This window comes from Brachionichthys hirsutus, chromosome 5 (assembly GCF_040956055.1).
Source record: "Brachionichthys hirsutus isolate HB-005 chromosome 5, CSIRO-AGI_Bhir_v1, whole genome shotgun sequence".
Classification (NCBI taxonomy): domain Eukaryota; kingdom Metazoa; phylum Chordata; class Actinopteri; order Lophiiformes; family Brachionichthyidae; genus Brachionichthys; species Brachionichthys hirsutus.
In genome coordinates, this window is record NC_090901.1 from 11,375,491 (window position 1) to 11,389,633 (window position 14,143).

Consider the following 14,143-nt stretch of genomic DNA (forward strand, 5'->3'; position numbering starts at 1 on the left):
TTAGACAAACGGCGGCAGGTTGGCGTCAGCGCTCCTCGCCTCCTCCGTCTCTGGTGCTGCTTTCAGGAGACAGAACATCTTATGAATCCAGCGGAGGTCTGGTTATGTCATTATGGGATGCTGCCACTGCGAACTCACCCGTTGTCTGCAGCAGCTTCCAGTCCACCTGCAGCCTGACCCTCAGCCTCTCCAGCGCCTCCACGTCCTCCGCTAGAGGAGCATCGAGAGGCCCCAGAGGAGGTGCTGCGTCCCCGAGGAGAGAGGACGCAGTGGGAGCAACGCATGCCTCCTCACCCTTCTGAAACGATGACAGGACGGTACACGAAAACCTCTCGGGATACGTGTTCCTGCTTTTAAGAGCCTTCTTACCTGCATCAGAACCAGTGTGTGTCCCTGAGCCACGCCCTGCAGCAGCCCCGTTAGCTGTAGCCACGCCCCGTCACAAACACCACTCCCCTCCATCCGCACCAGCAGGACCAGGTCTGGGTCATATTGGTACCCGAGAGGCAGGAGCAGGCCCAGGACCGCCTGCATGAACCCGGACGCGTCGCTGCAGCCCTGAGGGGGGGGGGGGGGCAACAAAGCAGGATTACAGCTGGAACTGGATCCCAGGACGGCTCCGAGTCCGGTTCACACAGCCTACCTTCTTCAGACGCACGGGGACAAAGCATCTTCCTCCCTGCTCGTCTGCTTCATCTCTGCTCATCTGCACCAGGAGGGTTTTCCTGAAGATGAGCATTTCACGCTGAGAAGACATGTTTAAATCTGATACTGAGAATGACGATGATGATGATAATCACCCGTCCTCCGTGATGAGACCAGGAAGACGCGACCCTCCGACACACACGACCAAAGCCCTGGTGAGACAATAAAGCATCGGTTGATGAACAGATGAACTCCGATTCAGCGACGTCAGCTTGACAGGAGTCTCTGCGCGTCTGAAACTTGATCCGTTATCGTTTGGTTGTCGGCCTTTATCCGAAATCTACACAAGCAAACAATACCAGTGCGATCTCATGCTTTCCTTGCCAGTACATTTTAATCTCGGCCGTCTCCCATCATACCTTTTATTGAGCACAGCTGCAGTGTGCTGGGCGACACACATCATCGCCATGGAGACGTCAGAAACCAGCGCCAGCCCACTGCAGATCTGGAAGGCATGCATTCATCCTCAGCTCAGCAGCCGATGCAGGAAGCTCCACACAACAACCTGGACTTAACAAACCTCGTTCTTCTGCATCTTCTCCACGAGGAGCAGCAGACTGGACAGGGTTCTCACAGCGCCGCCAGGGTCAGAGTCCTCCAATGAGCTGAAGGCTTTACACCCATCTGGAAGGGAGACGCCATCGGGGAGGACGACGGCGGTGCGGACGGGAGGCGCAACACGTTTCCGGGGCTCCGGCCACACCGGCTCCCCCGCTGTTTGCTGCGACTTTTCTTCATCTTTAATCCGCTTTGTGCTGACCTCAAAGGACGGCAGCTCAGCTGGGAGGAGGAGACAAGCAGAACATGATAGTTTAAAAAAAGGTTCCTCATTGATCACCTGATGTAGGCGGCTCCTCTCTCAAGGTGCTCAGGATCCAATACCTGCGTGTTTGAGGCAGGACCAGTGGGGCTGATGGGCCGCTCGGACACAGCGGAGCGACTCCAGAGCGCTGAAGGAGAAATATAATCAATGAGATGCTCTGAAGATGGAGTGAAACGAGGCTGGAGGAGGAGGAGGAGGCAGACCTTTGACAGGGACCGTCGAGGTTCTCAGGAGGAGGTGCAGGATCTCCTAGCAAAGTCTGAACGGTTTGGCACACCGACTGCTGGAGGGACGTCAGGTTGTATCCGCCCTGGAAAACATTCACACTGTGAATCCTTTCACCTGACGGAGAGGAGAACCTTCTAAAATCTAGAAGAACTCGTCGAGGGTCCGACCTCCAGCACGGCACACAGCCTCCCCCCGGCCAGATTCATCAGGAGGTGGGTGAGGTGGGCGAAGATGTCCGGGCCGGCACTCATCTGGCCCTGAAAGCACCCAAAGTCACATAACAGCACCTTCGACGGGACAGAACCAGAACTCTGCGGGTCACACGAGGCCCAACGTTAAGAGGAATGTTTTGGTGCTCTTCAGTCACAGAAGCTGAAACCGAAAACCAGTTTAAGAATGCTAATAAGTGACGTGTAGCCTCCCAGCAATGATCATTCTGGGCCGGTTTTACTGGTTGTTTAACGTCTTTCTCATCTTAGCATCTAGAAAAGTTCTCCCTGGGCTTTCATTAAATTTGTGCGGGAGTGGATCCCAAGCAAAGGAACGACTGATTCAGTCCTGAGGTGGATCCGGATACCGATGGAGACTCAGGATCACTGTTAAAAAAACACTCCAACACTAATAAAACGATCCCGTCGTTCAGATCAGAATCCAGTAAAAATGAAAACCAGCGAAGCAGCTACTTTACTGAAACGCTGCTCTCAGTACCTCCGGGTCGCCGATGGCCGAGTCAAAGCCGGCACACACCAGGACCAGGTCTGGGCAGAACTGTGACGAAGAACCACACGTGAATAATCCACAACATCAACTGCTGGGAAAATGTGAGGCGTAAGAATCGTCCTGACCTCATAGGCGACGGGCAGGAGGACATGGCAGAAGACGGAAAGATAATCGGCGTTCTTCATTCCCACCTGAAACAGCAGAATCTCATGAAAGGTTCAGATCCAGATGAGATCCTCAAATCACTCAGCTCCTCCTTTCCGTTTCCGCACTCTGTTCCAGGGCACGTTTATATTGAATCCCGTTCCTTCCCCTTTTCCGACGCTGTCATAGTCGGACTCTCTGAGGTTAGGCCAGAACTTCTGATGCTCGTAGCGATGCCACGAGAAGTAGAGCACGCTGGGAAAGGAACGCATCATCAGTAGAATGCAAGACAAACATTCCAAGCGTAGCATTCGGGAGGAAACTCACCCGGGATCGTCCTCGAAGCATTCCTGGACGCCCTGGCCGTGGTGGACGTCCCAGTCCACGATCAGCACCCTGGGAAGAGGAGGCGCTTCGATGTCAGACAGCGGTCAGAGGCTTTATCATCCATCGCCTCTGAACCAATGAAGAATCCACCTTTTAACTCCATGCGTCTGCTTCGCGTATCGAGCCGCGATGGCCACGTTATTGAAAACGCAGAATCCGCTGGCGGCGCCGTGCATGCTGTGGTGTCCGGGAGGCCTGTCGACGGCACAGACGTGACCATTTCATGCATCCAGGTCAGCATGTTTTGTTTCCAGGTTCATTATTTTATTTATTTTTTGGGGGGGGGGGGGGGGGTCATAACACCAGCCTCACCTGACGAGAGCCAAGCCATTCCTCACCTTCCCAGTCATGACACTGTCCACCAGCTGTAGCGCAGCGCCTGCAGCCAGTTTGGCACAGCGATAGATGTTCTGGGACAGGAAATGAGACGCAGAGGAACCGGTGAGGCCCGAGAACCGCCACGCAAAACCACGGCAGGGATAAGCTCCGGACTAACTGGGTGAAAGTAGACATCGCCGAACTGCAGCGTGAACTCCTGCAGCTCCTCCAGAGTCAGGTCGGGGGTCGTCTTCACCGCCTCCAGGTACTCCCGACTGTCGGGAAGAGTGAAGACCCGCAGCTCAGAGAGCGCCGTCTCGTTTCAATAAACTGAAGCAGGCGGCGGTTCGTCGGGTCGGAACCCACCTGTGCACCAGAAGGATGTCCGCATCCGTCGCCTCGCGCACCGGGACGGAGACGCAGCGATCAGCCAGGCCATTCCTGACCAGAGCGTCGTGACTCGCTGTGAGACGTTCAGGGACCTCTATCTCACATGCGGGACTGGAGACAACATGAGCTCAGTTCAGGATCCTGCTGGTCGTCACCTGCTTCGACTCCTCAGCAGCTGCTGCCAAAACTGCTCGCTTTAAACTGACAATCTAGACGCTAATTTTAAGATAAATTAACCCTCTAATAACATGAATTATTATTTTTTTAGCAGGGAAACAACATTTCACTCCAGTTTTGGGGATCATGGTGATCCCTGATGACATAGCAGGAATAAAACCCAGGCATCGGCTCGTTGCCTGGGGCAACAACGTGCACTGAGGATACTAAAAAAAAAGGTTTTCCGTAATATTTAGAAATTGTAATGCGGATCAAACATATATATATATATATGTGTGTGTGTGTGTATATTAAAGCAAGTCTTATGTTAACAAACATTATTATAAAGTACCAATAATGAAAACGCCAAGACCCGCCCTCCTCTGCTTCTGATTGGCTCGCCGTGATATTGCCACGTGCCGTAGCCAATCATTATCCCGATTAATCGAAACGACGTTCACGCGTACACGCGTACACGCGGATGTGTCGTTCCGCCTGCAGCCAAATGAACACGGGACGCGAGAGACGCTGATATGTGATTGAATACCTGGATCGATCATCAGTAAAATACAATACGCGACGATGGTTCGTACTTATTGGATCATTTAACAATAAAATGCGCGTTTGGGTGAGCGCGTTACTCACTCCACCCACAGCAGCTTGTACTTGGTCATCTCCTCGTCGTGCAGAAGGGCCGTTCCCGCGTTCATGTTTGCTCCGTGCAGCAGCGCGGGCTCGTTTCTTCACGAGGACGAGTTCACGCTGTTCGAGCTCTGATCGACCTGCTTTTATGGAGGTTCAAGAACACACGCTTGGTGCAGGTGCAGTGGCTCCTCCCTGTGGACGGATTCAGCCACTACACCTGCAGAATTCCTGAGAACGTTGCCTCCGTGACCTAAGAGGTGGATGATGGGTGGGTGGATGGATGGATGGATGAAGGATGGAGCGCTGTCTGTAGATCAATCAAAAACTAATTTAGAGACAGAAACGCCTTTGTGCCTTCATGCTAATTCAACTGCTGACCTTATATTTATTTTTTATTTCATTTAAATAATTTTTGTATTCTATTCATGGACTTCAATTTTATTTTTTACACATTTTCAGTTTAAATTGCTAATATTTTATGTTTTCCTGTTATTTATGTTGCTCGTTTAGTTTCTTTCTTTTCTAGTTTTTTTTTTATCCACTTGCTGCTGTAACATATTTCCCCATTGTGTGGCTAAAATGTATGAGTTTATGTCCCCTCTCTGTGACCCAACGGTAACTAAAGTACACAGTCTTTACTCAAAATACGAGTACAATTACTTCTGTTGAAAAATGAATCTGGAAGGAGTAGAAGTTGAATGATACTAATTCATATTCAACATTAATAAAATACAAAGTAGTTCTTGAAGATTTCTACCTGAACATTCATTCTATCTGTTCGACCCAGATTAAATACAATAACATATAATAACTGCTATAACAATGGAAAGATAATTGTGACTTCATAAGATAATCATTTTAATAGAAAAAAAAGCTGCAACATGAAATCAACAATGATTATAGAAGTCATACAAAACAGAAAAAGATCAGATGGCATGAAAAGTTTCAGATGTCGTTTGATGACTCAGATATCTGACCATCCAGGGCGGGAGACAGCCTCCTCCCTTCATCTGTCCTCCACCTCGTCTGTCTGATCAGCTGTCTCCTCTTGTCTCGCTTCCTTTCCTTCATCCTCCTGTTCCTCCTGTCCCCCTCCTCTTCCGCTACACAACGTGACGACAGCCCCCCTGCATCTCTCCCTGAACGTCGGGTCGCCGGCGGCGTACAGAAGCGGGTTCAGGCAGGAGTTCAGGTAAGCCACGCAGGTGACGTAAGGGTGGGCGGCCAGGAGGAACTGGTCCAGGGAGCAGGAGTACGGGATGAAACCAAACTCCAGCAGCATGGAGATGGTCTTGTTGATATGCAGAGGTAGCCAGCAGAGGAAGAAGGCCAGCACCAAGGAGACGATGACCCGGAGGAGTCTCTGCTGGCGCCGGCGGTCAGGGCGAGGACCCCGCCCGAAATGTTTGCTGAGCAGTTGGGCCAGTGAGCAGTAGCACACCAGCAGGGTGACCAGAGGAAGCAGGAAGCCAATCAGAGTCGATTTCAGACTGAAGGCGGCCATCCACATCATCTCCACCTGCTCACGCTCCGGCTCCGCCACCTCTGCTCCAATCAGCAGGGAGTAATCCATCTGACAGGAGAGGGCTGCCGACCCAGGGTCACTCGCATCGTCTTCTGGCTCCACCTCCCTGACGGAGCGCAGCAGCAAACCGGGAAGAGCCAGCACCCCTGCCACTGCCCAGAGCCCCCCCAGGACCCACAAAGACCTGCTGGGGCAGGTCTGCAGGGCGCGGTGGCTGGCGGGCCGGTGCCCAGTCAGAACCCGGTACCGCTCCACACTGAGCACGCTCAGGCTGAAGACGCTGGCGTACATGTTGAGAGCTGTGAGGAAGCTGCTGAGCTGGCAGAGAGGTTGCCCGAACGGCCAGTGGTAGCCAATCGCTGTGTAGACGGCCCACAGGGGGAGGGTGACCAGGAAGCAGAGGTCGGCTAAGGCTAGGCTAGCTATCAGGGAGTCTGTCAGTGAGCGTGAGGGGTGAGAGATGGAGGCAGGAGAAGAGGAGGTGGAGGAGGAGCAGTTGTTCCGTGGACAGGTACTGACAATCCTGGAGCAGCAAAGGATTCTGTTTCTGGCTCTGTCCCCGGTCCTCATTGCGCTCCCTCCGGCCCTGTCCAGGTAGGCCCACAGCACCAGGCCGTTGCCGAGGCAACCAACCAGGAAGGCCAGCATGTACACAGAGGGAACGATGGAGAAGGAGAGAGACCAGTCGCTGTAGTCGCACAGGAAGGCGGGAGAGGGAGAAGGGGAGGAGAGTGAAGGGCGGTCTGACATCCTGACGGTTTTTAAATGAAATCATCAGCCATGAAAAAAAAAAAAACATGCGAGGGAAGTTCAGAAAATAAGAGATATAAAATGTCCAGAAGAGAAAAGTCCAACGCCAGAGATTAAGATTTAAGATTCAGGACACAACGTTGGGCTTCTTCAGGTCTCCTCTTCAGGTCTCTTCATCAGGTCTCTTCATCAGGTCTTTTCATCAGTTCATCTGAAATTTAAAAATAACAATAACAATGAGATTCTTGAGGGCTTCAAGAATCCCCCCAGTCTCTCCTTGGTGAAGAGTGTTTTTTTTGTCAAATCTTCAAAAAAGTAATCTGAATTTCCAACGCAACGATAACTGACCGAGACTCTGCGCTGGATTCATGCGGTTTGTCCTAACTGGAGACCCGTAGTCCTGAGAGAAGCAGCAGACACTCACCTCCTCATCGGCTCAGAGGAAACGCTGTGATGTTAGAGACGGTCGTCCTGGAGCAGAATTCATCCGCTGCCTCCCGTCAGTCTGCGCTGAGGAAGACGGGCCCTCCTCTTCCCCCTGAATATATACCCATGTCCTCCACAGACACACACCTAGAGTCCTCCTTTGTCCCGTCCCACACCGGACCACCCCGACACGGACCTCCGAGACCCGCAAACAACCCCCCTCCAACACAAACACACACCTCCCGAGAGACACAATAACACCACCCACCAACAATCCACATGTTGTCTGCTCAGTGGATCCTATGCACACACACACACACACACAAACACACTCAGTGCACACACATGCACAAACATACTCTCAATACAAACACACTCAGTGCACACACACACACACACAGCAAGCACTGAGCGTATACAGTAACACATGTAAAGACACACAAAGGACAAAGACAGCGAGAAGCCCTGGAGACCGTCATGAATGGTTTTGGAGGGGAGACCAGGACCCAGAGTGACTGGTTCCCAGTTAAGGAATCTTCAAGGCCTAATTTGAGAGAAGTTTGAACAATGTTATTCTTGTTAATATTCAAAGCAACACTCTGAGGTCTGAGGAAGATTTTTTTTTTCTCTTCTTCCATGGATGGATGGATCAATGGATGATCGTTGAATGATGGTTGGATGGACGGAAGGATGTTGGTCAAGAATAAAAACAAATCCTCTTTCTTGTTTCTTCTTCTACTTCTCCAAAATGGCAGTCAAATTCCTGAATCCTCTCCGGCTCCATTCCCAGCGCTCCCGCCATATTTCATGGAAGTCCACTGAGTGTTTCCGTTTGTTCCTGACAGAAAACAGAACGACGACTTTATCTCAACGGAGAGGGGGCAGCGGAGACGCTTTGACAGCAAACAGGAAGTGTTTGTTTCCGCAGGGGCAGAGGTCAGGCTGCCGTAAACCTGTTGCTATGGAAACAGATTTTCCTCAAAACATTCTCTGTGTATTCTCTCATGACACACACACACACACTACAGTGGGGCATTCAGTGACTCGCTTTCCAGCAGTTGAATCCAGACGGGAACCAGGCCCACCCGGACGGGAAGCCTCCACCTTCGCCCTGACAAACGTCCGTCAGGCCCCAACAGGGTCAACACTGTGTCCTGGAACCCCCCCCCCCATGAGCTCCTCCTCTTTGGGGTCACCCACTCCAGGGACACCGTCCACCACCCGGGCATCCCTGCCGACCTCCGCTCGGCCAGTTGAAGCACAGCTTTCAACCCCGACACGATGCCCGCTTTGATTTGATTTGTTTCAGTTGGAGGTCATGTGACCATCCACGTTTGTTCGTTTGTCCTTTTAGATTTGAGGAAAAGCTGAGAAAGGCTTTAAACTATAAAACTTCATAGGTGGATCTGACAGATGTGGAAACTGTTAACGATATTCACATCTCTAACAATGAAACAAATGTTTGTCTAATACTTTAATATAATGAATATGGGTAAGGGAATAAAATGTTTTTAGAAGGGGGGTCAATATATCCAGTTACAGAGACATGACAGTGCCCCCTGCAGGTGTCTGAGATAATGTAGACCGAGTGGATCCGTGAGGTTAAAGCTGATTTTATAATGACGGATCTTTTTCATTCAGTTTTAAGTTAATAATGCACAAACTACGAATGATGGAAGAACGTTTACATGGTTAAGAAGTTAGTGGGCGTTGCTAAACGTCACTGGTAAGTTACCTGTGGTGGCCAGCAGAGGTAGACAGCATCTCATTTACAAAATAAGAGAACTCGAGAAGCAAGTAAGTTTTAATCACAAACAAACCAGTAGCAATAAATCAGTGACGGGGTAACATAATAAACTCAAAATCTATAATTGATCTTCTCAGCCCCCCCCCCCCCCCCACACACACACTCATCTCAAAGCTAAAAAACAAACAAACAACTAATCTCTATCCAAAGAAAAACAGATCAAGTAAAATGCAGATAAGCGATGGGGAATGAAGATAAATCTCTGCCCTTTGAACTCCAAGCTGAACCGGGTCATTCCCTCTGACATGCCCGAGAGCAGCCCCCCCCCCCCCCCGCCCTGCTGTCAGTTGAACCAGGTGGTGTTGAGCTCCGTCTGTTTCTTGATGCTGGTGTCCAGCTTGAGGACTTCTCTGATTGCCATGGTGGCGTAGGTGGAGGGAGGCAGCGAGAACTCCATCCTCAGAGCCCGGTACTTCCCCTCTGCTGGTAGGAGGCAGAGAAGCAACATGCTAATATCACCACCTAATAAATAACCAACAATGACGCCTCTTTCATGCCTAAAACAGGCTCCTCCAACGGCCAAATAAAGAGCCCGTAAAGAAGCTTCATGCATCTGTGTTATTTTACCAGCGCCGTACCTTTGTTAAAGACCGGAGCCGGTTTGTTCTCTAGTTTCTCAAAGTCGCTGTGAACCAGTGAGATCCTGGGATCGTCGTAGCGAATCACCTCCCTGCACAAAAGCCCAGGTTAGACATGATTGGAGGAAATCACAAAATGGAACACCTCATGACCAACGGGGTACGAAACCAGCCGTGTATAAACAATCTAACAGGGGCGGGACCAAGTCAAAGCAAGTCTTAACGCGCAAAAAAAGCCCCGAGTCATAACAGACAGGTTCCATTTCAAAGTCGCTGTTCAAGATTTCTTAGTTTAAAACAAGCCCTTGAATGCATCACGAAGCGAAGCCTAAAGTCATCGCCGGCTGCAGCCCTCAGATCAGTAGACAAGACACAGAGACATCATATACTGGTTTCTGATTGGCTGCTGACCAGCTGACGTCACTGGGCTTGATGACGATGCGTCTGTAGGCTCCAGCCAGCGAGTAGTCCTTCACTTTGTGCCTCATGTTGTCGATGTCCAAGCCGTCAGCAGAGAGCAGCTCCCTGTAACCTTCCCCCACTGAGACACACAAACACTTCCGTTATGAGCTCACATCCTGCTTCCCACCGCACAGCGGCGTGCGACCCACATCCACACAGGTCCTCTTCTTACCGTGATGCGACGGGTAGATGACGTCGAAGCCGGGTAGCGGCATCACGACGTCATGGATGGAGTGGCGCTGGGCTTCCTCTGCAGACAGCGCACGCGCTGCGCCTTCATGAACAGAAACGACAGCTTTAGTTAGAACCAGTAAAACATCCGCAGAGCACAGACCTCCGCCAAGCACCTCAGTCTCTAATTCAGTGATTAGATCGAGGACCCCGCCCTACATGACTGTGTCAAATTCCATAAACATTGATCAATAATCAATTGAGATAGTGAGGAACAAAGTTTGAAGCTCCATTGACTGCAATGTTAACAAAACATTCAAAGTGATCCGGAATCCAGGTTCTTTTCTGGATCATCACCAAAATGTAATCAAATGCTCCTGGTAACATTCCCAACATTTCCTGGAAATTTCATCAGTTATCTTGCTAACAGACAGATAAATGCCTCCTGGGCAGAGGCCAGTGGGTGAAAAGCTTTTTCTTCCGGGGAACAACAACAGTAAAAACTGTTGTAGCTTCAGATTCATCTAAGGTTACAGCAAATGTTTGACCACTCCCACGCCAAAGCATTTAGCTTAGCGTGAGCTCCGTTCAGCTTTACCAACATTCAAGTGGTGCAGAGAGATGTCAAGATCCAGAAAAAAAGACAAAGCACCAACTTCCATTGAGCACCAGGTCACCCTCCACCGCCTTGAGGCCGAAGGCGTCGATCCTGCGGCTCGCCATGGTGTTCCACACCACGCTCTGGTAGCTGTGGATGTACATCAGCCGGTTGTTACGAGGGATCTGGAAGAAGAACGACGGCTCGTCAGAAAGAGCAGAAATACGCTTCTAACCTCCAGGAGGAAATCAGAAGTCAGTAACATCCGTCCGTTTACAGAGTCGAAGGGACCAACCAGTCCGAAAGCAGTGATGATGTTCTTCTTGCCATGCATGGACAGGCCCCTCAGCAGCTGCCCCTCCACACAGCGCTTGTTGGGCAGCTTCCTCAGCGCCGCCTCGGGGTCCTGGGTCTTCGCCCACTCCTCTCTGCAGCGGACCATGAACTCTTTCTCAGCTGAAGGAAGCGGGACGGATGTGGAAATGTGTGAAACCACTTTTTAAAAACGCAGCAGAAAAAGAATAAAGCGAGAACAGGAAGGCTCTCACCTCCAGGGCGGGGCTTCAGAATCAAGTCCACCACCTCCTTCCAGTCATTTTTTAGGATCGCCCTGAATTAAAGGAGGAAATGCCGGAGTTTACCGACCCCCGTCCTTTGTGGCTTCAGCCCGCGTCTCCGCGGGACGTCCTCACCTGCCCACTTGTTGCGTCGGCACAGCCGTGGTGCCGAAGCGCTGCATGCCGTAGTAGTTGACGAAGCCGGTCTCTCTGAGGGACGTCAAGGCCTGACTGACTTGCTCATTTGTCCCCGAGATGTTCCTGAGACAGACAAATCCAGAATGAGCTGCAGCATCATGTGATCTGAGGAAACATCCACGAGTAACGGCAGCGTAGTTCCTGGATTTATGTTCAACAAACGACTACCGTAAATCAGCCGATTAAAGACGGCAGAATGCACGAAGACGTTAGAACGAGGGACCCGAACGCCTGCTGACCTGATCACCACACTGAAGCGGTTCCCCTGCAGCTCCCCCAGCTTCAGAGGATGGTTTTTATAGCAGAAGTTCCCCAGCTTGAGGTTCATGAGACACTTATTGAGGTGAGCCAACCTCTCTGCGGTGATCCTGAAAGGACAGGGGGACGAGGCTTCAGAGGTCGTCTGCTTGATCGACAGGAAGCTCCAGCTCCACAGCGGCTCACACTCACCTGAGCACTGCGATCTCCTGCACAGTGATGGCTCGCTTGTCTTTGGTCCCCATGTAGGAAAACATGTTGGGTCTGAGCCTGGACGGACACGCATTGTAAAAACAGACGAAGGTCCCGAGATCCTTTCGGCTATCTTTTACAGGACGTACCTGAGGAACTTTGAGAGCACGTTGATGGCGCCCATCGTGTCTTTGTTCTCCTTGTACAGAACAAAGTGGCAGAAACTGCCACGGTTTTTGGGCCAGAAGTGTTTCCTGGGAGCTTTTACGGACAACGGAAAAGAAAAGCAGGAATTATAATCAATCATCAGTTCTTCTCACACAGATTGCGTAACAGCGCCCCCTGTCTGCTGCCTTTTGCAGCAGCAGCATAAAGCCACTTCAGAGTCCGAGTTCAGGCAGGCGCAGGCTTCCCACAAGAAAACGATGTTTGCTTTAACACAGCCGCGTCCGGTGGGACCGTCGACATCGAGCACCAGCGAGTCCAAATGTTTGACCGGAGCTCAAAGCACTGAGCTTCAAAAACAATGAAATCATTCTGATATGATAAACAGACGCACGACAGAAATAAAACGTTCAGATCTCCAGAGACACCCAGAGGCACCTCTCGACTAAATGGCAGATGAGAACCTTTTTGTGTGTGAAAACCATTAAATATGTTTTTTTTATTCTACTCCAGATACTGAATCTTCATTTCTTACCTGCAGTTGTTTTGACCTCTTTCCACCAGAGAGGAGCAAAAGGAGGACAGAATAACGTTAGAGAGACGTTTAAGGAGCGTAGGACGAGTTATCGAGGGGAACGAGCTCATGCACGAGCTGCCTGCGGACCGACGGTCTGTTCAAGACACCGTTACAGCGACTGCCCGACCGCCTCTGAAGAATCAGCTGATAAAGCTGCCGGGGGGGGGGTTCAGACTCGAGCAGGATCATGCCGGCGTCTCTCATGCACATGCACAGGAGGAAGACGCTATGTGAATCAACAGCATGCTCCGGAGCAGGGAATAATTTGCACCGCTCTCCAATGTTGTCCAAACAGTTTAAAGGGACAGTTCACCCAAATATTAAAGTTGACCTCTCTAAGCCCGCAAAACACTTCTGAAGCTTCCTTCCTACCTGCCAGAGCTTTCTTCCCAGCAGCATGACAGGCCACGATGAACTTGCGTCCGTCCTTCTCTTCTGTTTTTGTCTCCAGACCAGGAAACAGAGACTTGATGGCTTTGTGGACCAGCGTCCGCTTCTCTTTGGTGTCATCCATTACCTGCAGGCGTTCACAGGAGCGAGGATATTATATGTAATTACGTCGGTGGTGTCATAATGGGATCCGGGATATGTGAACTCACCTCAATAGAGACTTGGCTCTCCTTGTTTCTGAAGAGCTGCAGCTGCTCCAGCTCCTTTTTCTGCTCTTCAGTCAGAACATCCGTGTCCAGAGGCAGCTGAAGCCCCGGTGGAGCCTCGGGCTCTTCCTGACATGAAACAAACACACAACACACGAGAGATCAGTGTCTGATGCACTTAGAAACACAACTGTCAATATGGTCCTTTTATATTCATTACATTTGCACATACATATCGTTATCTGGACTGATAGTTAAAAAAATAAAATAAACACGGAGAGCAAACGGCAGCAGCTGAGATCTTACCTCTACAGGGACAGTGAGGTCGTCTAAATGAACCATCTTGCCCTCTTTGTTGATTTCATGCACAACAAAATCAGAATATCTGGGAAAAGAATCATCTGTTAAACGTCAGAATTGGAAAACACCAAATAAAACGATTGAGCGATCGAGCAGGACGAACCGTTCCTTCAGGATCCCCGAGAAGCCCTGATGATCGCTGACGTACTTCAGGATGCCCACGTCCAGCTCGGTGAGGCCGTGCTTCATCATGTCGGCAAACGTTTCACGACCATCCTCGCCATCTTCTTCACTCCCGGGTTCCTCCGCCTCCTCGTTTTGATTAGGAGAACCGCCATTCTCGTGATTGCTCTCAACTCTGGGTTTTTTGGACGGGGCGTCTTCTTCTTCATCCTCTGGGCAGCCTCTCTTCTCCCCTGCCTGAATGAGGACGGGCTCTGGCTCGGCCATCGGAACCAAACTGGGAA

At 50.7% G+C, this 14,143-nt stretch overlaps 3 protein-coding genes across 3 annotated transcripts; all 3 read right to left on the bottom strand.

The window, feature by feature from the left end:
* On the bottom strand, positions 1–4,581 carry hdac10 (histone deacetylase 10). Its single transcript, XM_068738948.1, has 19 exons — positions 4,517–4,581; positions 3,692–3,826; positions 3,504–3,600; positions 3,320–3,417; positions 3,098–3,202; positions 2,948–3,016; positions 2,749–2,875; positions 2,602–2,667; positions 2,465–2,524; positions 1,924–2,013; positions 1,732–1,838; positions 1,588–1,655; positions 1,226–1,485; positions 1,065–1,150; positions 801–857; positions 644–725; positions 370–558; positions 139–298; positions 1–56 (listed from the first exon to the last, which is right to left on the bottom strand). The coding sequence occupies exons 1-19, from the start codon at positions 4,579–4,581 to the stop codon at positions 1–3; spliced, it is 1,977 nt and encodes a 658-aa protein (XP_068595049.1).
* Positions 4,582–5,522: 941 nt separating this feature from the next.
* aplnr2 (apelin receptor 2) lies at positions 5,523–6,791 on the bottom strand. Its single transcript, XM_068738949.1, has one exon. It carries the CDS (start codon positions 6,789–6,791, stop codon positions 5,523–5,525), a length of 1,269 nt encoding a protein of 422 aa, XP_068595050.1.
* A 2,515-nt stretch (positions 6,792–9,306) lies between these two features.
* On the bottom strand, positions 9,307–14,126 carry pus7 (pseudouridine synthase 7). Its single transcript, XM_068739502.1, has 15 exons — positions 13,840–14,126; positions 13,683–13,761; positions 13,380–13,505; positions 13,153–13,297; positions 12,188–12,299; positions 12,039–12,116; positions 11,828–11,956; positions 11,526–11,651; positions 11,382–11,443; positions 11,129–11,289; positions 10,892–11,018; positions 10,237–10,338; positions 10,014–10,143; positions 9,603–9,694; positions 9,307–9,444 (listed from the first exon to the last, which is right to left on the bottom strand). Exons 1-15 carry the CDS (start codon positions 14,124–14,126, stop codon positions 9,308–9,310), a joined length of 1,893 nt encoding a protein of 630 aa, XP_068595603.1. The 3' UTR covers position 9,307.
* Between the last annotated feature and the right edge of the window lie 17 nt (positions 14,127–14,143).

Coding starts and splice junctions, on each gene's coding strand:
- hdac10 (XM_068738948.1), bottom strand. CDS start 4,581: ATGAACGCGGGAACGGCCCTTCTGCACGACGAGGAGATGACCAAGTAC. Junction 3,017..3,097: donor CAGACGCATGGAGTTAAAAG/GTGGATTCTTCA, acceptor TCCTCTTCCCAG/GGTGCTGATCGTGGACTGGG. Junction 57..138: donor GAAGCTGCTGCAGACAACGG/GTGAGTTCGCAG, acceptor TCCTGAAAGCAG/CACCAGAGACGGAGGAGGCG.
- aplnr2 (XM_068738949.1), bottom strand. CDS start 6,791: ATGTCAGACCGCCCTTCACTCTCCTCCCCTTCTCCCTCTCCCGCCTTC.
- pus7 (XM_068739502.1), bottom strand. CDS start 14,126: ATGGCCGAGCCAGAGCCCGTCCTCATTCAGGCAGGGGAGAAGAGAGGC. Junction 11,019..11,128: donor TCATCACTGCTTTCGGACTG/GTTGGTCCCTTC, acceptor TTCTTCTTCCAG/ATCCCTCGTAACAACCGGCT. Junction 9,695..10,013: donor AAGCCCAGTGACGTCAGCTG/GTCAGCAGCCAA, acceptor GCTTTTGTGCAG/GGAGGTGATTCGCTACGACG.